Here is a 25,177-nt window from a genome sequence, read left to right as displayed (position 1 = left end):
CTAAAGTCTGGTTATGTGGTGGGAGGGAGGGGTGTGTTTCTGAAATAATCAAATATTTCTTTTCTTTTTTCTGTTTTTTTTAACCCAAATTGAGCTATAGTCACCTCCTGGGTGTCACACTTAGGACCTCTTATTCACCATCCTGCTGACGGCCCAGTATCCTACCCTATCCAATAGTTGTCAGAGCTCATGCCAGCAGCTGCCTCCAAGATGCCATCTTGGCTCTGCCTCTCCAACACAGCAAAATTTTCAATCACAATTATCAATTATTCCTTCTGCTAATTAATTAGACAGTAGGCATGTTCCCAATGCCACTTATGATATTATTTAGAACACTTAAAGTTATTACAGTATCTTAATTCTATAAACTATAAATGAGAGTATTTCAGTGAAAAATATTTAGCACATTATATATCTCTTTAGTCATGCCCTGTAATTAATTTCATCTGGATATCAACAGAATATAACTTCATTAGTGGCTTGACTGTTTTCCTCTAGATACAGAAATGATTTTAAAATATGCAGAGTAAGTGATATGATCAAGACTTGGTCCCCAGTAGACATGGACATTGGGGATCAATTATAAAAAACATGGCGATATCTAAGACTTGATGATGTTCTATATACTAAAGGGAGTAGCCATATTTCTCCAATAGCAGAATTTATATGGATGAGGTATCAAGCATTTTAATGTGTTTTTTATTTCAGTGAGGTAATAGGAAAGGAAGATGATTTAAATAGCAATGTGTATATAAATGCAGAAATATTTTACTTGAGAGATTTAAAATTTGTTTTATGAATCAAGTCATTCAAACAAGATCCTAGATGTGGTCATAGGTTTTATGTCAAAGAGAATGATGAACAATAGAAATATTGTGGGCCAGTTGTTATAAAACGTACTTAGGAATATCTTCACAGTTATCAAGAGATAAAAAAGTGATAATCATCTGAAAGTTCTGATTTGATGCAGAGACTGTTGAAACACTACATAAATGCAGTTTATCCTGAGAAAGCTTGCAAAATCTGATGCTTAAAGGTTTCAGATAATTCAACAGACTGACATGAAGAAATTATGTCATTATAATTCTACTTTCTTTCCTAGTACAAAACTCAAGAACTTTGGACAAGGTGAGTAGTTACACTACCACTCAATTAAAGAGATATTTTGGAAGTATGATTATTCCCTTCTAAGCAAAATAGTTTCTGCAAATAAGATAATGGGCAGCTCCATAACAAGTTATAAATTCCATTAGTGAAATTATATATAAAAGAGGTATTATATCTATTAGTATTCTATGACAAGCAAATTCGGTGTGGTGTATTTACTTTAATTAAGATAAATAATTTATAACAATGTAATTGGTGAATTTATAAATATTAAATTAATTTTTCTTTCTTTCTTATTTACTTTTTCTTTATTTAATAAAGAAATAGAAATTGATGGGCAAAGAGGAAATAATCTGAGAGATACCTGCAGTACTGCTTCACCACTAGTGAAGATTCACCCCTGCAGGTGAGTATTTGGGATTTTTTTTTTCTTACTTTTAGCTCTACAAATGGTAACAAAAATTTCTAAGAGAATCAAGTGAGATAAGACAGTTATGTAGTTAAATTCTGTAGACACTAAAACAGTACTCTCCAAATTATCATGCAAAGAAGGTAGTGTTAAATGTCTCATAATGAGCACAGAATTCTTATGGCCAGGATGAGGAGAGCATAATGATTATGTAAAATACTACCATGCTGAGGTCCTGAAATTAATTCCAATACCACCATAAGGCAAACCTGCACAGTTTCTTACCCTCTCTCCCTCTCCCTCCCCTGCCTCTGTCTGTCTCTGTCTCTCTCACACACACACTTTTATCTCCATGTTTCTCATTAAAATTAATATTTTTAATTTATTTAAAAAAGGAGACATTAACGAAACCATAGGATAAGAGGGGTACAACTCCACACAGTTCCCACCACCAGACCTCTGTATACCATCCCCTCCACTGAAAGCTTTCCTATTCTTTATCCCTCTGGGAGTATGGACCCAAGGTCATTGTGGGATGCAGAAGGTGGAAGGTCTGGCTTCTGTAATTGCTTCCCCACTGAATATGGGCATTGACTGGTCAGTCCATACTCCCAGCCTGCCTCTCACTTTCCCTAGTAGGGTGGGGCACTGGGGAAGCGGAGCTCCAGGACACATTGGTGGGGTCATCTGTCCAGGGAAGTCAGATTGGCATCAGGCTACCATCTAGAACCTGGTGGCTGAAAAGAGAGTTAACATACAAAGCCAAACAAATTGTTGAACAATCATGGACCTAAAGGTTGGAATAGTGCAGATGAAGTGTTGGGGAGTCCTCCATTTTGTAAATAGCTAGTAGGCATATTTTAGTTATATTACAAAGAGCCTGTAGTTATACTAGTTTTTTTTTTTCTCTCTGAGCCTGAAATCTGATATGCAGGTGGATCCAAGTTATTGTCTGGGGAGGTGATGTCATGGCTGGAAAAAGAACAGAAAGCTGAATCAGGCAAGAGAATAGCTCCCTTATATGGGGAAGGTATAAATATTATTGACTGTAAACCCCATTGATTTGATGTGATCTGGGGCCCATATTCAGCTTAGGAACCTATGTGACCTCTGCATCCATGTAAATCTGAGCTCACATTCTGTGGTCATGAGTAGGAACATTCCAAGCTGCCACAATATCGACCCATCTTCCTCAGGTGGAGCATAGAGTATGTTGTCCATCCTCCCTGTGGAAGATAGAACATTCTCTACTGTTGTTGATCCAAGTTGAGGGCAAGGTCCCATAGGGGTCCCACAAAGGGGTCTTTTTTGTTGTTCCTGATAGAGATGTCCTGTAACAGTGGAGAGAAGGATTTATTTGATGTCTAGGCCCATCATGTCTGTTTGGGAATCTGAGGACTCCCCAAGTAGGGCCGCAGCTGATCTATTTTTTAAAAAGAATTTTTATGGCAATAAATACAAACTGACTGTGAGGTGCATTTCTTTTATGTCCCATATCTTAAAAGATATATGTAACCAAACTTAAAGGATCCTTAAAGTAGTCTTCAATTTCCTATCAGAGTGTTTTTTTTATTCAGGAAGCAAATATTTTGTAAATATTATGAAAACAATCTGTCATTAACATTAAGCAAACTATCAAAATGAAATCACATAGTTCTTCTAAATAAAGAGTACATAAACAGCACCAATTGTTCATTCAATAAAATCCCCACTATCAGAAATAAACTTCCAAGAAGGTCTTTTTTTTTTCGAATGACTTTAAACAAATGAGCAAAGTGACACAATACAGCCTCCTCTCCTGACACAGGCTATGTATTCTAAAGGCTTATTTCAAACTGAAGTGACAAACTAAAATTGTTATCATATCAATGACAAATGTCAGTTAACTCAACTGACATTTTATCAGTATCACTGATCATTTTAATCTAGTTGTAAAGAAAATTTTACTTTCATCATGGAATAGATAAAATGTTGAAATCACAATGTGCTTTTGGATAATACACTTATCCTGAAGATACTGTGAAACCTTGACTTTCTGTGACCTAGAGACTTTATTTTCTAAACTCAGGTTAATCATAAAGATGCATAAAGATGCAATACAAATGAAATAAAGTAACTAGACTAAACAAGTAGTAAGGTATTGAATTGTTGGGAGTCAATTGGCTCAGCCAGCTAAGCACCTGAGTTACAATGTGCAAGTGGAGTTCAAGCCTCCAAGCTCTACCTGCAAGGAGAAAGCTTCATGAGTAGTGAAGCTGTGCTGCGGTGTCTCTTTGTCTCTCTCTTTAACTATCTCCCCTTCTGTCCTTATTTCTCTCTGTCTCTGTCCAATAAATAAATAAGTAAATAAAATTTAAAAGATGTGCCTTGGTTTGGAGCAGGCAAATGGCTCAGTAGGATAGTGTGCTTCTTTGCCACATGTGTGCCCCAAGCCTGGTCTCCACCTACTGGCAGTAGCTTCAGTGCTGTAGCCTCTCATTCTCTGGCTCTCTGTCCCTGCAAAATTTAAAAGATGGACAGAGAAAAAGAGAAGGAAAGGAGAGACACAGAGAAAGAGAGATGGATGCAATTGTTTTATCAGATTCTTGTATACTGGCAATGATTACTATGGGTTACAATAATGATTTCAAGGCCATCTATAATCACAGTCATGACTGATGAATGGAGATATGCAATTATCATTGAACACAACTCAAAACAATAAATGCTGTCAACTATTTGAACAGAATCCATGATATTTTCATGTTCAACATGAAGGAAGAAAAATCATGTATGCAGATATGCATTTGATTTTATTTATGTGCATCTTCAAAAATGGAAACAATATAAAAGAAGAATATTGGTCCAATGTCATATAAATTGAGTAGATCTTGTAGAGCATACTGCATAGTTACAATTAAAGACAATTCATTTGGGTTGTGGGCATATTTAACAAAAGCTAGAAAGAATGGGAATGATATTGAATTGTGGAGAATAAAGGACTGGAGTTGGAGGTGGGAAATGGTAGCACACTTAAATGAGTGCTCATGTTACCATGCAGAAGGACCCAGGTCCAAGCTCTTGGTTCCCACCTGCAGAGGGAAAGCTTGGCGAGTGGTGACGCTGTGCTGCAGATGCCTCTCTGTCTCCCTTACTCTCTATCTCCCCCTTACCTCTTGGTTTTGGGTTGTCTCTATCCAATAAATAAATAAAGATAATAAAATATTTTTAATATAGAATAAAGGACTTCTGTTAAATATATGGTTACTCTAATGGAAGACAAACGATGAAAGACAAAGTACTAGGCTGTTGATAACTTAGAATATTTTTTCATTTATGAAAAGGTAACACTGACAAAGTCATAGGATAAGTGGGATACATTTTTATACAGAAAGATTATGAATCATATATATCAGCCACAGTTGTTGATATATCATCTTAAATAGGTTGACATTGGAGAATAATAAATTACTGAGACTTCTTGCAAAATCATAAGTAATGTACCTACCAACTTTACCTACAGTGGAATATTTTCATTATTTTCCTTAACTAAATGATATATGAAACAGTATTTGAAGACACTTTGTCGTAATTCTCACTACAAAAAGTTGGAAGGGAAAAACTCATTTCGGGTTTAAATGAATTCAGTGACAACTTTAATGTCAAGGAAAAATAATTCATTCTGCACAACTATTAATAAAGACTGACATGATTGGATTCCATACTTGATTTCACTATGTGCGCTTAACCAGCTGCACTACCTCCAGGCCCCAATTTGGTTTCATTATCTAATCTGTATATTGTTTCCTTTCAAAGAAGTTAAAGAAAGAAGATTTTATGGAGAGATGGAATGAAACTTCAACTGACTTCATCTTGTTGGGGTTGTTTTCCCCTAATCAGACTGGCCTGCTTCTCTTGCTCCTTATCCTCCTCATATTCTTCCTAGCCTCAGTGGGCAACTCAACCATGATTCATCTCATACGCTTAGACCCCCGCCTCCACACACCAATGTACTTCCTCCTCAGCCAACTGTCCCTCATGGACCTCATGTACATCTCCTCCACTGTCCCCAAGATGGCATTTGACTTCTTCTCTGGTCAGAAAAGCATCTCCTTCTTTGGGTGTGGTGTGCAGAGCTTCTTCTTCCTGACCATGGCGGGTTCTGAAGGCTTACTCCTGGCTTCCATGGCCTATGACCGGTATGTGGCTATCTGCCAGCCTCTCCACTATCCCATCCGAATGAGTAAAGGGATGTGTGTGAAGTTGATCATAGGCTCTTGGATCTTGGGATCCATCAATTCCTTAGCACACACAGTCTATGCCCTCCATATTCCTTACTGCAGGTCCAGGGTCATTAATCACTTTTTCTGTGATGTGCCAGCCATGCTGCTTCTGGCCTGTATGGACACCTGGGTCTATGAGTACATGGTTTTTGTGAGCACATGCCTCTTTCTTCTTGTTCCTTTCCTGGGAATCACAGCCTCCTATGGCCGGGTACTTTATGCTGTCTACCATATGCACTCAAAAGAGGGCAGAAAAAAGGCCTTCACCACTTGTTCAACACACTTAACTGTAGTGACCTTTTACTATGCACCTTTTGTCTATACTGATCTGAGACCCAGGATTCTCCGTTCACCAACAGAAGATAAGATTCTGGCAGTGTTCTACAATATTCTTACTCCCATGCTCAACCCCATTATCTACAGCCTCAGGAATAAGGAAGTCCTGGGGGCTATGACAAGGGTATTTCCTATATACTTTTCAAGGAAAACATGCTCATAATTGCCTTGTTTTTCTCTTTTGAGAGTATTGATTAGATTACTCTAAAGCAGAATAGTTTCATAGAAATGTAACCTGAGACTCATACGTAATTTACTGAGCTCAAAATTTGATATTTATCTCAATGATATACAGAACATTGGTAGGAGAATCACACCACACAAAGCATTTGCCTTAGTTCTGACACCACTATGACACTGAAATTCTAGTGCTCTAGTGCCTCTCCCACTCTGTCTCTCTGTCCTTGTCTATCATCTGCTCTACCTCCCTATCTGAATGGCAAAGTGACTCAGATCAGTTAAACTGCATATGGAACGTCCTAGCTACATGTAATATATATATATATATATATATATATATATATATATATATATATATATATATAATCAATATTGATATTGCCATTATTATTAATGATATTATATTATAAGCAACATATTATGTATGCAGGAGATACACATACTGTTAAGTGTATAACAATATTGATATTCACTGACATCATTTTTTCATTTAATCCTTAGTTACTATTTCCAAACATTCTATTTTTTTTTCTTTTAGGGTGTGAGGAATGCAAAACACTGATCTAAAAAATTACTGTTACCACATGAGTATACTCCCCTATTTCCCCCAATAGTTGTGAAGGCACCACACTTACTACCAAAGTCTTACTTCACTGTATCCCAAACATTCTCTCCATCCACTGATTCCTCCCCCACAATATTCTGTGGGCCACAGCTAGTCAAAGTTTCATCCTGTGTTTTCCTTTTGTTTCTTAAATCCCAGACATAAATGAATTCATTCAATATTCACCCTCCTCCTTATAGCTTATCTAGTTTAACATAATTTCTTCCAATTTTATCCAAGATAGGGAAAAAGAGATTTAATCTTTTCTCTTTCAACTTCACAGAATGTCATTAGTGATTCAATGATAATTCTCAGTATGATAAAATTACCACACCCTACAGTCCTGTGTAACCCCCAACAACCTTGCATGGGATTTCTTTCACTTCAAATTATTTTATTCAATTTTATCTGTTTTATGAAGTGTAAATACATTTTATTCCTTTGTATTTCTGAATACTACTGTTATATATGTACCAGAATAAAGAATTGCTTATGTATTCACCTACTGATACTTAGCTATATGAATGTCTTCTTTGATGAAGATTCTCTTCATGTGTTCTCACCATTTTCAACAGAGTTGTTTGATTTTTGTTACTGAATTTTGTGAGATCTTTATATATGTTTATTACTAAGCCTTTGTCTAATTTAAGATGTATCAAAATATTTTCCCACCCAATAAGTTGTCTTTTTTTTTTGGCAATGGTTCCTCTTGTTATGTGCAGAAGCTTTTTCTTTATCCCCATTAATTTTTTTTTGGTTTTGTTTTTCTCAATGTTGGACATAAGTCCAATCACTTAAACATAGTGGATCCTTCTACCTAAGGTTTTGTCTAGATACTTAATGGCTTATGGTCTTCATGGTCAAGTTTTTGATACTTTTGGAGTAGACATTGTACATGAAAACATATGGTAGTCCTATTTCATTTTTCTGCACATTTCAACTAAATTTTCCCAGCACCATTTACTTAACGCTTCATTTTCTCCACTTAATATGTTGGTGTCCCTATAACAAATTAATTGATCATAGGTGTGATGGTGTTTTCTGGGCTATCAGTTCTCTTCCATTAATTTCTATGTCTGTTTTTGTTTTACCATAACCATAGTAATATAATTGGAAGTCAAGATGTATGGTTCCTCCATGCTTGTTCTTTTCTCTCAGAAATTCTTTAGTGATTCTGTATATTTTCTGGTTCCAACTGAACTTTTATAGCACTTGTTCTATGACTTTAAGGAATTTCTTTGGAACTTTGATAGGAATTGTATGAAATCTATACATTGCTCTACTAGGATAGTCATTTTAACAATGTAAATTCTTCCAACCCACAAGTGTGGACTATTACATTATATTGCACATAATAAACATAAAACTATTAATGCTATTTGTTTACTTTTCCTAAAATAGTCACATCAGATCAATTAAATAATTTGAATGTCTACATATAAGTATATACTGTATACATAATTTCAATTAATATATGTCGTTACTTATTGTAAAAAATGTATTTGTGATGTATAAGATATAGGTTATGTATTGTGATTTAACAAACAGTACTGGCATGCTTCTGTGGTTTTTATAAACTTGCTTGCTTGCCTACTCCACTCCTCTATCATGATTATAGCTCTTCTAGGGTCCATCCTGGACTAAAATCCTTTTAGAAAACCAGCTTGAAGAATCTTATTTATTTAACTCTGAATTTATCTTATTTTAGTGAAAATATTGAGATTAGGTGGGCTTCATAGTATTTGAAAGCAATTAACAATCGACATTAGAAATATTAAAATGGTGTATATATATAATACTTAAAGAAGTTATCTGTAAATAGGTATATTTGCTTAGAGGTAGTAAAACAAATGACTTGGTAGTTACAGCAGGAAGCATATAAAGTAAATGCAGACAATTCAATTTTCAGTTACATATATATCACCAAACATAGGTCGAGATTCTGAGCTATTATGCCATAATGTCATGTTTTATAGGAGATTTACTACTACAAGTTACTTGTCTATTCATACAAAGAGTTATGATTGTAGAAAAAATGAGTACTTAGAGAATTCCATCCCCTAACACCAACTCCTCATTCATTACCTAAGTTGAGGTGCCCATCAATAGTATATTTCTCTAGTCTTTTATAATTCTTGTGTGTGTGTGTGTATGTATGTGTGTGTGCATGTGTGTGTGTGTGTGTATGTGTGTGTGTCTATGTATGTGTGTGTATTTATGACTTGGACATTTTATTTTATTTTATTTTATTTTTGCCTCCAGGGTTATCGCTTGCACTCGGTGTCTGCACCACAAATCCACTGCTCCTGGAGGCCATTTCTCCCATTTTGTTGCTATTGTTGTTGCCCTTGTTGTAGTTGTTATTGTTATCTTTGTTATAGCTCTTGTTGGATAGGACAGAAAGAAATCGAGAGAGGAATGGAAGAAAGGAGGAAAGATAGAAACTGGCAGGTACTTCACCGCTTAAGAAGGGACCCTGCTGCAGGTGGGCATCTGGGGCCTCCAACTAGGATCCTTCTGCTGGCCCTCATGCTTTCTGCAATGTGTGCTTAACCCATGGCGCTACCACCCAGCCCCTGACTTAGACTATTTTAAACATGAAAGAATCTCTACAAACTGTTATCCATTATTTAAGTATGTCATATTGTTAGCTAATCGTCTTTTAATTCTACTAGATGTCACAAAGCTTTCAGATCTTTTTTTTTAATATTTATTTTATTTATTTATTCCCTTTTGTTGCCCTTGTTTTATTGTTGTAGTTATTATTGTTGTTGTAGTTGTTGGATAGGACAGAGAGAAATGGAGAGAGAAGGGGAAGACAGAGAGGAGGAGAGAAAGATAGACACCTGCAGACCTGCTTCACCGCCTGTGAAGCGACTCCCCTGCAGATGGGGAGCCAGGGTTCGAACCGGGATCCTTATGCCGGTCCTTGTGCTTTGTGCCACCTGCACTTAACCCGCTGCGCTACAGCCCGACTCCCAGCGTTCAGATCTTAAATGCTTGTCCAAATGTTTCAGAAATATACATGGCATCTTTTTCTATTTACCCATAATACAAGTCAAAATTTAATAACTGTGAATGCTCCACCTGCATGTATAACTTTGTCTTAAGTACAGTGTTATGGCTCTGATATTTTCTCCAGTTTGAGCAAGAACATTGAAAGATCTTCTATGTTCTTTAATTATTATTTTTATCATCTTATTATGATTTAATGGATTACAGAACAGTTGTTGACACATGCATAGGATTTTTTTTTTCCTAGCTCAGTAACCAAAAGTAAGAAACAAGGACAGAAAGGGAAAACACAAAGAGAAACTTAGAGTGGGTGTGGTATATTTCACAAAGCAAAGAGTTTTGGGAGAAAGGTGGAAGGGAGGAAGTGGAGTGGATGTTGAGTCATGTTCGTGATGATGGAAATGGAGTGTTTTGCAGACACCTACCACAGGGAGATAAGAAATCCTATACATCATAACAGTCTTAACTACTTTTGACTTATATCTGAATCCTGCTTCTGTAATGTTCCATGCTCTGGCACATCTGAATGTTAGTTAAGGTCATTAGCCACTCCTGGATTTCTGCTCCACTCACATTTTAAGACTGTTAAGATGCATTGTAGCTTGTAAGGTGCAACTAAAATTTTTTCTCCATTCTTTTTTTTTGCTATCTTCCTTCCCCACATCATTTATGTAGCACATATGATGGATGACACAATTCCTTAAACAAGATCTATGTTTGTTTGAGTTGCCTTTCACATTTAAAATCATAGCATATAGTAATAATTAGAACCATAATACAAGTCAAAATTTAATAACTGTGAATGCTCCACCTGCATGTATAACTTTCTCTTAACTACAGTGTTATGGCTCTGATATTTTCTCCAGTTTGAGCAAGAACACTGAAAGATCTTCTATGTTCTTTAATTATTTTTTTATCATCTTATTATGATTTAATGGTTTACAGAACAGTTATTGACACATGCATAGGATTTCTTATCTCCCTGTGGTAGGTGTCTGCAAAACACTCCATTTCCACCATCACGAACATGACACAACACCCACTCCACTTCATCCCTCCCACCTTTCTCCCAAAACTCTTTGCTTTGTGAAATATACCACACCCACTATAAGTTTCTCTTTGTGTTTTCCCTTTCTGTCCTTGTTCTTACTTTTGGTTACTGAGCTAGGAAAAAAAAAAAAAAAGGTTCCCAATGGAAGTCTCTTTTCTTTGAATCAGAGCTGAAGCAATTTGTTTCTACATTACCTGCCTCAGCGTGAATTAATGTTTCACCACTGAGCTCCGGAAGTTTGGGATATTGTAGTTTATAACTAATATTTAGGAACAGTGGATTCACAGTGCATACACTGAGACCCAGCAATAACCCTGGAATGAAAAAAAAGAAAGAAAGAAAGAAAGAAAGAAAGAAAGAAAGAAAGAAAGCTAAGTGATTGTGAAATCTGTTGTACCCTTCATCTGCAGTGGGGATTCTATAAGCATTTGATGCACATCATTTAACTTGCCCTTGAAATAACTTTAAAGACTTGAGAACAGTCTAAAAATACCTTATGATTTTCATAAGCAATGGTGAGCCCGGCAGGATAAACTCTTCCCTGAAGCTAATTCTTCATTTTACTGCTTATCCTGTGGCAGGTTGCCACTGTAGTCTGAGGACTGAGTTAATATATTTACATATCAATTGTTTTAAACATTTACAAGTCGATGCAAATTTTAGTTTAGTCACAGTTACTAGTAAGTCTCCTCCTCGTACATTTACTGGACAGTAGCTACATTCCTGATAGAACTCGTGCTTCTATTTAATTGAACACATGCAATGATGCCAATACCTCAATTTTCCAAATTAGAAAATTTTAATAAATATTTTCTGATCTTTTATTGCTTTTCAGTCGTTTTCAATATTAATCACATGCACCCCTCTTTACTGTAATTCTTTTGGCATCAACAGAATGCAATTGTTTTCTTCTAAGTACAGAAATGAGCTGATCTACAAATATTAACAGAGTTTGGTGAGATGGTCGAGATTTTGGCCCCTATGGACTTGGACACTGGGGATCAATTCCAGGAAAAAGAGGAATGGTTAAGGCAGTGTGACGTAAGTTTCTGCATATTAAGGAAAGAAACTCATTCTTCTCCAGCAGTAGAATCTCAGGAAGTTAGGTGTGAGATGTTTTAGTCTAGTCTTGCTTGAATAAGGTCACAGGAAGGAAAGATGTTTTAAATCACAATGCAGAAATAAATGCAGAAGTGATTCACTAGAGAGAGTTAAATTGTTTTATAATCCCAATACACCTTGAATAGCAGTTTCCTAAACATGGCCGTACATTTTGCAAGAAAGGGAATGAACAGAGCAGTGAAAAACGGATTTTGAAAAATGTACCTGGGAATTTCCTTCCCATGAATTTTAGCAGGTAGAGAAGAATCCTTATGTAAAAGAGTTTTGATGTGATGCATAGCCTATTGAAATGTGGCATGAACTTGTAGTCTAGAGAGACTGAGAAACTATATCAACATTTGGTGCTTAAATATTTTACTAACTCAGTGTATTGTTAGTAAGTTTTATGTTGTCATAAATCTGTTTCCTCCCCAGAATAAAGACTCCAGAAATTTGAACAAGGTAAGTCATAGTAATATTATTGAATTGAGTTAATTTATCTTTAATTCAGCCATTATTTTGGAAACATGATTTTCTTACCTGAGTGAAACAGTATCTGCAACTCATGAAATGGATAGTTCCATAGTCAGTTGTAAAAGTTGAGAGTAAAATTGCATGTAAAAAGAGGTAGTAGATATCTGCTAGAATGCTTTGACGCACAGTCTTGGAGTAGTGTCTGTGACCCTAAATAAGATTAAATACTACCCCTAGACGTGAAGTCTCTCAACAGCTAAGATAAGCAATAGTGTTGCACTGAAGTAAAGCTCTCTAAAAAAAAGAGGGATAGGACTGAGATAGAGGGGTGCCAGGGCCCAGGGGCATGATAATGGAAAAGGACCTATGTTGGAAGAAAGAGGGCGTTTTGCAGACACATATAATTAGAAGATAAGAGATTGTACCTATGTTATAAAAGTTATACTGTATTGTCAATCCAGTTATAAAATAAAACTTTGTTCATTTCATCACAAAACCTTGAGAGCTACTATGTGGTAATCATTATAGAGAAAGATCATTTATCAGATGTGACTCTAATCCTAAGTGTGTAACAGTCTCATTTACCTGGAACTTACTTTTCCAAAATCAGGATAATTCCTATCATAAATAGACAAATGCTAAAAATAAAGATAATAAAATAAAAAAAGAGACGAGCACTGAAAATGAAAAGAGGGAGCCAGCTAAATCAAATGATGATATGGTATTGTTTCACTGAAGTTTCTGTGCCAGTACTCTGATAAAAATTATCATATGTTAGCATAATTTCTAGCCACCCTGTATTTGCAACAGTGATTAATGTCCCTTCATATTTGTTCTTCTTACTGAACTTAATTCACACAAAAAAAGAAAGGTCAACATTCTGTTCTCAACAGCATCAGTCATAATTTTTAATTGTCAGCATGAGACAAAGTTGTGCCTGGAAGACCTGTTTAATTTTGTATCATTTTCTTATGTTTTGTGTCTGGGTACAAGTATTTTATTTTACTTATTTATTTTGGATATAGATAAGTTAAATTGAGAGGGAAGGGAGGGATACAGAGGAAGAAGAAAGAGAGGCACCTGCAGGACTGCTTCATCGCTTGTGAAGCTTCCCTCTTGCAGATGGGGACTGTGAGCCTGAAGCCAGGTCCTTGCTTATGATTACATGTATACTCAGTCAAGTGCACCACCACCTGTCCCCTGTGTATATAAAATAGAAGCATCATTAGGAAGGAGACTATTTACATGTTTTATAATTAGAGAGGATCTTGTACAACATGCAAAACATAATTCAAGGATAATGACGTTGAGTCACAGGTACATTTAAGAAAGGCAAAATGGAAAGAACAAATAAATTGACTTTTTTCTTCTGAGTGAAGCTGTGACAGCTGGAGAGAGAGAACTAGAAATAAAAGTAGAGTAGATAACTGATAGCAACTTAAAGTGTGCGTAGTGTTTCTGAGTCATTTAAGCCATGAACTCACGCTAATATATTGTGTTAAAATGTTGACATTGGGGAATGAACAATTATTGTGACATGTTAAATATCAAAGGACACAGAGTCTATTGAAAAGTGAAGAGATGCTGTGGCTTAGCCTGAAATTATATCAGCAGAGAATGATGCTTGAGGATTATTTTTAACTCAATGGACTGTTAAAAAGAAAAGGTATCTTCATAAATCTACTTGTGTTTGTTAAGGAGTTATCTAGAATGGTATAGTTCAACTATCTTATTAGTTCATCTGGCTATAATAATAATCTTTCTATTTCCAAATCCTTTACAAGATTCTTGCTAGAAAACATGTGAAGATTCATAGATATGAAGCCAATTGAGCAAAAGCTGTAATAGTAAGGGAAAAGCAATTCACTCTGCACAAATATTTATAGAGTTAGGATTGTTATGTATGCTACTGTTTTGTGTCATGTCATATTCTGGATTGTTTTCATTTCTCTTTCAGGGAAGTTAAAACAGTAAAATTGCATGGAGAGATGGAATGAAACTTCAACTGACTTCATCTTGTTGGGGTTGTTTTCCCCTAATCAGACTGGCCTGCTTCTCTTGCTTCTTATCCTCCTCATATTCTTCCTAGCCTCAGTGGGCAACTCAACCATGATTCATCTCATACGCTTAGACCCCCGCCTCCACACACCAATGTACTTCCTCCTCAGCCAACTATCCCTCATGGACCTCATGTACATCTCCTCCACTGTCCCCAAGATGGCATTTGACTTCTTCTCTGGTCAGAAAAGCATCTCCTTCTTTGGGTGTGGTGTGCAGAGCTTCTTCTTCCTGACCATGGCATGTTCTGAAGGCTTACTCCTGGCTTCCATGGCCTATGACCGGTATGTGGCCATCTGCCAGCCTCTCCACTATCCCATCCGAATGAGTAAAGGGATGTGTGTGAAGTTGATCATAGGCTCTTGGATCTTGGGATCCATCAATTCCTTAGCACACACAGTCTATGCCCTCCATATTCCTTACTGCAGGTCCAGGGTCATTAATCACTTTTTCTGTGATGTGCCAGCCATGCTGCTTCTGGCCTGTATGGACACCTGGGTCTATGAGTACATGGTTTTTGTGAGCACAAGCCTCTTTCTTCTTGTTCCTTTCCTAGGAATTACTGCTTCTTATGGCCGAGTACTTCATGCTATCTACCATATGCGTTCAAAAGAGGGCAGAAAAAAGGCCTTCACCACCTGTTCAACACACTTAACTGTAGTGACCTTTTACTATGCACCATTTGTCTATACCTACCTCAGGCCCAGGAGTCTTCGTTCACCAGCAGAAGATAAAATTCTGGCAGTGTTCTACACCATCCTCACCCCCATGCTCAACCCCATTATCTATAGCCTGAGGAATAAGGAAGTCCTGGGGGCTATAATAAGGGTATTTTCAATATTCTCTTCTAAAAAATAATCATTGTGGCCTTAACTATCTTTTATTTTTACCCTTTCCAAATTGATTAAAATACCCTAAAGCAATACAATACAAAAAACAAACATAGTTTTAACTTTTCAAGGAGTCATATTTAAAATGTAAAACTAAATAATATAGTGATTATATCACATTTCCATCAATACTGAGATTAAAGGTATTAATTACATGTATTGATGAAATATTTATGTCACATGTTAATATACGTGTTTGTAAATGCAGTACTACTACTATACTAGCATTGATACTCGTCAGAACATTATCAATGCTAGTTGCATTCAGCCTAAAATTATAAATGATATTTTTTTATTCTCAATCTTTCTTTGATATCTTGTTAACATTTATAGCTAGAGAGGACTGTGTTGTTATGACTAATCACATTTCAAGTGTCTAAAGTCATTTATGTCAATTGTTCCTGTACTAGATAATTGTTTGGCATTAGGTAAATCAGTAAAATGTTTTTCAGTGTGTTTGTTTTCTTACATATACCATTGTAGTTGCACAGAAGTTATGTAAAATACATGTAATTTTACATACATACAAAATATATATTTTAATGTATATAGCATTGGTAGTATGGAATGATTAACAACCAAAACAGCTATGTTAATGTGGTTTTATGATATTGCATGCTAATACCACTCCTTCACTCTGACTATAATTGAAATTGGAGTCTATTATTAATATCCTCTAATATAAAATTATTTTGAAGTGACATACATAACTTACATAATTTTTATAATCAATGTTGATAGTAAATGTTAAGAGGATTATTAACAGTTGTTTTGCACATTTTAAAATTATATTTAAATGACCTTAAAAGAAATAATTTATACTTAATTACTTAAAGGCAAGGAAAAATATGTGGGTACAAATGTATCATATAAATGAAATACTTATAAATAAACATATATTTCATCTAAAATGAATGCAACAACTTCAGTTTCCTGCTATCATGTGGAAAATTTTAGTATCACCTTGTACAATTTATAGTTCTATGTGAATATGATATAATGTTACTCTTAACAAAAGCTTTTCTATTTACCGATTGAAAAAATTAAATATTTTACCACTGTCCTGGTTGAGGAATGACTAAACAGTAAGATAGTGCATTATAGTAGTTTTTAGTCTGGAAGAAGCTGATACTATTAAATCTTTGTGGATTTATGTGTTGGATAGAGACAAATTGATAGAGGAGGGAGAGACAGAAAAGGAAAGAAACAGAGACAGAAAGACACCTGCAGCCCGGCTTCACTGCTCCTGAAATTTCCCCCCTGCAGATGGGGACCTGAAGCTTGAAGATGGGTTCTTGTAATGTGTGCATTTAACCAGGTGCACCACGGCCTGGCCCTGAAGCTGGTACTTTTGTTCTACAAAAATTTTGGTCACGTGGGTCATACAGTTTCTCAGTCTGTTTCCAGGATATTTTATTTCTTCTACCTTGGTTGTTTGTACTAATAAATACCCACGTCCTCTCTGAACTTGGAAACCTCAACTTCATCTGGAGTTGTCCCCTGCCCTCTACCAGGTATCCTTGTCCTGTAAACAGCCTGCTCCTTTTGTTACTGCTAGTGGTCACTGTGTGTAGTTACCACTACAAAATGCTTGATTAACAGAAGTTTTTCTATACAAGTCTAATCACATACTTGAGTTACCTCAAGCCTAGCTTCGAAGGGGCTTATGTAGAAGTTATGGTTCTAGAAAATCCTGTTGAGGAAAATAAACCACAAGGAGAAGGATGAGTGTCAGTCATCTCACTTCCAGGTATGACCTAAGACACAAGGCAAGGGATTTTACAGAGTGGAACTTCAGTGGACTGTGGTCTATTACAGCATATCTAGGGGCTCAGTGGTGGGAAAGGGTTGAAAACTAAGGGAACGCTAGGGATCTAACACCACTACAGTGGAGAAGAATGAGGGTTTGATGGAGGGTGAGGTGTACACCTATCTTGGAGAAATATGAACTGCACCCTGTGACTACAACAGTCATGTAAATCAGCATTTTCTTGATAAAGTAGCATTAAGATAGGAAAGAAATGGAGATTTAGAAGAGTTTGTCCCTAACATTCATTCCATATTCACGGAGAAGTTAAAAAAATAATAAAGAATTTTTGTCCATAGTTCCAGAGGGATAAAGAATAGGAAACCTTCCAATGGAGGGGATAGATAGGATGCAGAACTCTGGTGGTGGAAATTGTATGGATTGTATACTTCTTATCCTACAATCTTCTTAATCATTATTAAATTGCTAATTTTTTTTAAAAAACCAGTATCAGGTGAGACCTTTTCTTTCATAGCATTCTCTAATTCCATCCCAGGTGGATCACTTTCTAATAAAGTCCCCAAACCTAGATATACACCAGGTTCTGTGAGAGAGAGCATATGTTCACACATATCCATAAACAAGTGCAAAATATATACCTGAAAGCAGAAGTACACTAGAGTTTGCAGTGAGTACCCCCCAACACTTCCTCTCCACTATTCCAACCTTTGGATCCATGATTGCTCAACAATTTGTTTGGCTTTGTATGTTAACTCTCTTTTCAGCCACCAGGTTCCAGATGCCATCAGGATGCTGGCCAGGCTTCCCTCTACTGAAGACCCCACCAATGTGTCCTGAAGCTCCACTTCCCCAGAGACCCACCCTACTAGGGAAAGAGAGAGGCAGACTGGGAGTATGGACCGACCAGTCAACGTCCATGTTCAGCGGGGAAGCAATTACAGAAGCCAGACCTTCCACCTTCTGCAACCCACAATGATCCTGGGTCCATGCTCCCAGAGGGATAGAGAATGGGAAAGCTATCAGGGGAGGGGACGGGATATGGAGATTGGGTGATGGGAATTGTGTGGAGTTGTACCCCTCCTACCCTATGGTTTTGTTAATTTATCCTTTCTTAAATAAAAAATAAATTTAAAAAAACAGTATCTTTTCCTAGACTCTTTGGCTCCTTCATGTTTTGGTAAGTCAAGTCAATTTCAAATTTAAAATGTACCCTACACATCTATCTCCAAGTTTCTTTTCTCAAACATAGTTGTTATAGTGTTACCCTATAATATTTCATTCCTATCAGGATCACAACATTTTCAATCTCAAATTCATATTCCAGTGATTTGAAAATGTACATAACATCTAACTACCTGTATTTATACAAAAAAAAAAAAAGCTCCAAACTAAAGAGACTGCCTTATACCTCTAACTAGTCTCTGCAGCAATCTATTCTCTGGCTTACTTAAATTTTAGTTCTGGGAAATTTCTACTTCATGTTTGTCATTTTTATAAAGGTGACATTTGTCTACAATGTTATATGGTTCATATCTCTTCAAATATATATTATCACAACATGCCCATAACCAAAGTACCAAAACTTTCCACCAAAATCCATTGGTCCCCTCCCTTAGTTCCCACCTTCTTTCCCATTCTGGTAATTCCAGTTCTGCAACCAAATCCAAGGACTTGTTCTGCTTAGGAACTATCTCTTCTTTTTTTTTTAATTTTTTTTATTAATTTATTTTCCCTTTTGTTGCCCTTGTTGTCTTTTTATTGTTGTAATAGTTATTATTGTTGTTGTTATTGATGTCATCGTTGTTGGATAAGACAGAGAGAAATGGAGAGAGGAGGGGAAGACAGAGAGAGGGAGAGAAAGATAGACACCTGCAGACCTTCTTCACCGCCTGTGAAGCGACTCCCCTGCAGGTGGGGAGCTGGAGGCTCGAAAGGGGATCCTTCTGCTGGTCCTTGTGCTTTGCGCCTTGTGCGCTTAACCTGCTGCGACCGCCTGACTCCCAGGAACTATCTCTTCTTTTGTTTTGTTTCTTTACATTCCTTATATGAATAAAACATCCAGTACTCGCTTATCTCCTTCTTAGCAATATCTTTCCGGTTCCATCCATGTGGCTATAAATGCCAAGGTTTCACATTTCTTCATACCTAAGTGGTTTTCCGTTGTGATTATACCCCACATCTTCTTTCTTCAATCACACTTCACTGGGCACTTAGCTTGTTTTCATACCTTACCCACTATAAATAGTGCTACCATAAATAGGAACTTGCATATATCTTTTTTATTTTATTTAATTTTGATAAGGCAGAGAGAAATTGAGAGGAAAGTGTGAGGAAAAGAGGGAGAAAGAGAGACACCTGCAGGCTTGTTTCACCGCTTATGAAGCTTACCTTCTACAGGTGAGGACTAGGGGATTGAATCCAGGTCTTTGTTCATGGTTATGTATGCTCTCAACTGGGTATGCCACAACCAAACCCCTATGCATATATCTTCCCAAAATCAAGCTTTATATTACCTAATGCTTCAGTTATTTTTACAAGATTACCGACCTAAATTGTATTTCTTTAGTATGCAATAGTTAAAAGTCTGCCGCCAATCTTCTCATTTACAGTTGGAATCTCCCTCCTCCACACACCCACATCAATAGTGGCTATAATAATATATTTCATTGAACCTATTCATGTGTATGTCTGTGACTGCTTTTACACTGAATGCCACAGAAGATGATGATAGTTATGACCACGGCATTAGTTAACCTTTAATAAGTGTGAGTGAGTCCAAACAGATAATTCAACCTATCAAAATACCAAACTTGCATGCATCAGGTCCTAGAAGTCACAAGTTCAATACCTGACACCACCTAATGCCAGAGCTGAACAATACCCTACTGTCTTTCTCTCCATGCATGCTCTCTCTTACTCTCATAAAAAAACTAATATTTTTTAAATTAAATAGTTCTTATTTTAGTTTTAAGTAAATGTGAATGCTTCACCTGACTATACAACTTGCCCTTCACTATGATACTAAAGTTCTGATATTTGTTCAAACTCAAGTGTTCACACTGAAATACAGGGACACAGCAAACTTCTGCCAATCCCAAGAGAATAGCTGGCATGGCTACTACGGTCCATATTGATGGTGATAACAGCAGAAACATGTAGCAACAATAGTGTGATATATAGCCTCTGCATCCCTGTAGGTCTGAGCTTACATTCTGTGGTCAAGGCTTGGAATATTCCAGGCTGCACTAATTTCAAGACCCATCTTCCTCAAGTGGTAGGTAGAGTATGTTATGTTATCCAACCTCCTTCAGAGAATGGAACATCCCCTACCCTTGTTGCTCCACATTGATGGCAAGGTCTTATAGAGGTCCAAAAAAGGGTTCATTATGTTGTTCCTGATGGAGATGACCAGTGACAGTGATGAGAGGGATTTGTTAGAGGTCTAGGCCCATCATGTCTGTGTGGGAATCCCAAGACTCCCTGACTAGGGCCCCAGATGATGGGGTGAGCTGGTAGTGACTAAAGAATTATCATTAAAGTATGCCAGTCTCTTGCCCTTATTCCAGCTTTTGTAGTCCTTACTTTGTCTGAGAAGGTTAGCTTTGGAACAACTGAGGGATGTGTAGTAGGAGATAGGTGAGGAGTGTATCTAGGTCTAAGTATAAACTATCTGATTAGGTACTTTATAGTGCCATTTTAGGTTAGAAAAACAAAGATGAGTATGGAATGAGAAAGAACAGAAATGGAAACTCAAAGCAGAATTTGACCGAGTTTGTGGTATGGCACCAAAGTAAAGATCTCTAGGATGAGGGTGAGGGTAGATGCTCAGCTTCATAGGGGCCAGGGAGACAGACACAGACCTTTGGTGGTGGGAATGGTGTTAACATACACTCCTATTAACTTATAGTCTCACAAATCACTATTTAATTAATATACCTATTTTCATAGCAGCACAATTTGTAGCAGCCCAAATTTGAAAGTAACCTAAATGAGAAACAACAGATGAGTGACTAATAAAGCCATGATATATATACAATGGGATACTATTCAAGTATTAAGAATGATGAAGTCACCTTCTTCACCTCATCTTGGATGGAGCTTGAAGGACTTAATTGAGATAATCCAGTTTCCTACTATTTGAATAAGAGATCACATTTGTGTTCTGTGCTATGCCCTATAAATAATCTACTGTCACTGACTCTTCTCCTCTCTGCCACATGTAAGAAAGTAAGAAAATATACCTACTAGCTATCTACAAAATGGAGGATCCCCCAACACTTCATCTGCACTATTCCAGCCTTTAGGTCCATGATTGGTGAACAATTTGTTTGGCTTTCTATGTTAACTCTCTTGTCAACCACCAGGTTCCAGATGCTAGCATGATGCCAACCAGACTTCCCTGGACAGACAACCTTACCAATGTGTCCTAGAGCTCCGCTTCCCCAGAGCTCTTCCCCACTAGGGAAAGAGAGAGGCAGGCTGAGAGTATGGATCGACCTGTCAATGCCTATGTTCAGCGGGGAAGCAATTACAAAAGCCAGACCCTCAAACTTCTGCATCCCACAATGACCTTGGGTCCATATTCCCACAGGGTTAAAGAATAGGAAAGCTATCAGAGGAGGGGATGGGATACAGAGTTCTGGTGGTGGAAATTGTTCGAAGCCGTACCCCTCTATCCTATCGTTTTGTCAATGTTTCCTTTTTATAAATAAAAAATGTAAATAAAAGAAAAAAAGAAATTAAGAAAAATGTGTGCACTAGCATAAATGCAATACACTAATTATAGTCAGTGATAGGTCTTCAAAGAGTTCACCTAGCTATACTGGTGGGATTTGCTTAAGAGAGTATCTAAGCTAAATTACAATGACTAGAACTGGTCTGTGATTTTCCCCAACCTGTTTCAGCAAATTGCAGTGAGTGAAGAATGCACTGACTTGATATAGTATATGAAGGATAAAGTCTCATTCAACAGACATTATCCAGTATAAGAGTAACAGTAGAATGTTATCCAAGTACACACTACTAGATTCAATTTTTTCCCATTAATTTTATAAATAACCATCTATACTTGATCTCTAAGTACTCACCTGTTCTAACTGCTAATACTGGGGTATTAATGCTATTAAGTCCCTTCCCTAGGATTTATAAGAACTGTAAATGTGACATATTCCTTCCATAATAGGATAATAGCTTCAAAAAAATCTCTGTACTTGTAAGTACAGCTAAAGATAAAGAAAAAATAAATGGTACAGGTAGTCTACAATGAGAAAAAGATTGGTTTTAAACTTTAATTTAGATATAACTATTTGGGAAACTTTTTGTGTTAGAAATTGGAAATCTAGTTGCACCAAAGTAAAAAAAAAAAACTGTAGGGCTGGGGGAAAGGGTTCAGGTCCTGGAACATGGGCAGAAGAAGGCCTTGTGAGGGCTAATTTGTTATATGGAAAACTGGGAAATGTTATGCATGTACAAATTATTGTATTTTAATGTCAACTGTAAACCATTAATGCCCCAATAAAGAAAATTTTAAAAAGAAATAAAAGGGAAGAACTGAGATATTGAATGACAATTTTGATTAGACAGTTAACATTTTCATTTCTATATAAAGGTAATTCACACAGATGACTTACAGGCCAAAAATAGATGTAACTGAAACTTGTAGATAAAAGCAACACAAAGAAAAAAAAAGGTTAAATTTGGAATTACACATGCATTTGTAAGATAAGTTTATACATACATTTATACATACATGAGTGACTTTTCTCCTATATTAACATTAGCTCATCTACTCTCTACATAATACAAAATTTTAAAGTATCACACAATCTCTGGTTATTGGGCAAAGATACAGGACCCTGGTGGTAGTTATTGCATGAAACTATGACCCTGAAATCTTATAATTTTGTAAATGTTAATTAAATCAAGACAAAAAATATTTTTTAAAAAAATAAAACTTAAGTGTCAAGTTCTGGACTTTCACCTAAGTTCAAAGACCAAAGCAGAAAATAGTGTTGACATTTTCACAGAGCAATTCTCTGAATCCATCTTCTCAGAGCCCCCATCACCTCTTTGTTTCTCAGGCTGTAGATGATAGGGTTGAGCATTGGGGTCAGAATAGTGTAGAAGACAGCCAGAGTCTTGTCCTCTGTTGGAGATCTGAAGGATCTTGGTCTTAGGTAAGTGTAAGCAAAGGGTGCATAAAAGAAACTCACCACAGTGAGGTGGGTGCTGCACGTAGAATAGACTTTTTTCCTCCCTTCTGTTGAGGGCATGCGGTAGACTGCTAGAAAAACACAGCCATAAGAATAGACAATAATAATGAAAGGAAGCACAAGAAAAAGAGTGGTGCTCACAAACACTGTGTACTCATAGACCCAGGTGTCCATACAAGCCAGAGTCAACATGGCTGGGACATCACAGAAGAAATGGTTAATGGACCTGGATCGGCAATAAGGGATGTGGAGGGCATACACAGTGTGTGCACAGGAGTTGATAGACCCCATCATCCAAGATCCTATAATCATCAGTAAACACACTTTTTTGCTCATCCGAATGGGGTAGTGGAGAGGAAAGCAAATAGCCACATAACGATCATAGGCCATGGATGTCAGCAGCAGTGTTTCTGCACCTGCTAAACTCAAGAAGAAGAAACTCTGAAACCCACATCCAATAAAGGAAATTGACTTGTTTCCAAAGAGATAGTTGGAAGCCATTTTGGGTACAATGGTGGAAATGTAATTTAGATCAACAAGGGAGAGTTGACTAAGTAAGAAATACATGGGTGTGTGTAGATGAGTATCCAGATAGATAAGGAGGATCATACAGAGGTTGCCAAAGAGAGCCACTAGGAAAATGATGGCAATAAGAATGAAGAGGAAAAGGCCAATTCTTGATGCTGGGAATAGCCCCAATAAGATGAAATCAGTAGATGTTTGATTATAAGTTTCCATGGAAATTTTATATGATTTTTCCTAAAAGCAAACATATGAATAATATAAGCACATATAATAAATGCTTCAACTAAAATTTCCTATGACTGTACACTGAAATTTTACAACTCTTGGGGGCCAGGTGGTGATGCTCCTGCTTAAGCACACACATTACAGTGTGCAAGGATCCGGGTTCAAGCTCCTGGTCCCCACCTGCAGGGGGAAAGCTTCACATGTGGTGAAGTAGGTCTACAGGTGTCTCTCTGTCTCCCTCCCACCCTATTTCCCCCTACCCTCACAATTTCTCTCTGTTTCTATTGAAAATAAATAAAGATTAAAAACTAATTTTTTAAATTTTACAACTCTTAAATGAAGAAATAAAATTATGCGTGGGGGTAGATAGCATAACGGTTATGCAAAGAAACTCATGCTATGTTAGGATTTAATACACAAACATTTGTGATCAAAGTGTTTCCTAAGAAATCTTTGAAATTATTTAAGAAGCAATAACACAGGTATGTTTATCAATATTCAAATATCAAAAATCTCAGGTGTTCTACTCAAAAATATATGTCTGCGTAGGAAATAAAATTCACACATTATAGTTATATTATAGATATCAATATATCTTAGGACCCATAAGGGATGACTTTTCATTCATATTTAAATTCTAGCACTTACATTTAAAGCTTTAGCAGCTTATCTTGTCATGTTGTGATGCTATGATTCTTTCTTGAGTTCTGTATGTACAGTAATGTCAAAACATGCTTTCTTGATGTCAGGTGCCATTATGTGGTTCATTAGTTTTCTTCCAAAATCTACAATAAATTATTATCCAGAACATTTACACAAAGTCATTATCTTCTGCCATCCCACCTAATTTATGAATGTTTCAGTTAGAATAGACAGATGAAAGACAACTACTAGATGGTTTCACTAATATGTAGAATCTAGAGAACTAATACACATGAACTTGAAAAAAAAAAAAACCAC

General features: G+C 36.6%; 3 protein-coding genes across 3 annotated transcripts; 2 read left to right on the top strand and 1 right to left on the bottom strand.

The window, feature by feature from the left end:
* The first annotated feature begins 5,332 nt into the window (after positions 1 to 5,332).
* LOC132536887 (olfactory receptor 2L13-like) lies at positions 5,333 to 6,277 on the top strand. The gene has a single exon (XM_060186366.1). The coding sequence runs from the start codon at positions 5,333 to 5,335 to the stop codon at positions 6,275 to 6,277; it is 945 nt and encodes a 314-aa protein (XP_060042349.1).
* An 8,242-nt stretch (positions 6,278 to 14,519) lies between these two features.
* Positions 14,520 to 22,908, top strand: LOC103107638 (olfactory receptor 2L13-like). The gene is made up of 3 exons (XM_007516448.2): positions 14,520 to 15,427; positions 18,160 to 18,178; positions 22,864 to 22,908. Exons 1-3 carry the CDS (start codon positions 14,520 to 14,522, stop codon positions 22,906 to 22,908), a joined length of 972 nt encoding a protein of 323 aa, XP_007516510.1.
* Positions 22,909 to 23,275: 367 nt separating this feature from the next.
* LOC103107636 (olfactory receptor 2L5-like) lies at positions 23,276 to 24,205 on the bottom strand. Its single transcript, XM_007516446.3, has one exon. It carries the CDS (start codon positions 24,203 to 24,205, stop codon positions 23,276 to 23,278), a length of 930 nt encoding a protein of 309 aa, XP_007516508.3.
* Positions 24,206 to 25,177: the final 972 nt, after the last annotated feature.

The sequence above is a fragment of the Erinaceus europaeus genome, chromosome 2, assembly GCF_950295315.1.
Source record: "Erinaceus europaeus chromosome 2, mEriEur2.1, whole genome shotgun sequence".
Classification (NCBI taxonomy): domain Eukaryota; kingdom Metazoa; phylum Chordata; class Mammalia; order Eulipotyphla; family Erinaceidae; genus Erinaceus; species Erinaceus europaeus.
The sequence above is the reverse complement of the archived record's forward strand: the minus strand, read 5'-3'. Positions and strand labels throughout refer to the sequence as shown.

Bases quoted from the DNA above. Each gene is read 5' to 3' on its own strand.
- LOC103107636 (XM_007516446.3), bottom strand. From the start codon at position 24,205: ATGGAAACTTATAATCAAACATCTACTGATTTCATCTTATTGGGGCTA.
- LOC132536887 (XM_060186366.1), top strand. From the start codon at position 5,333: ATGGAGAGATGGAATGAAACTTCAACTGACTTCATCTTGTTGGGGTTG.
- LOC103107638 (XM_007516448.2), top strand. From the start codon at position 14,520: ATGGAGAGATGGAATGAAACTTCAACTGACTTCATCTTGTTGGGGTTG.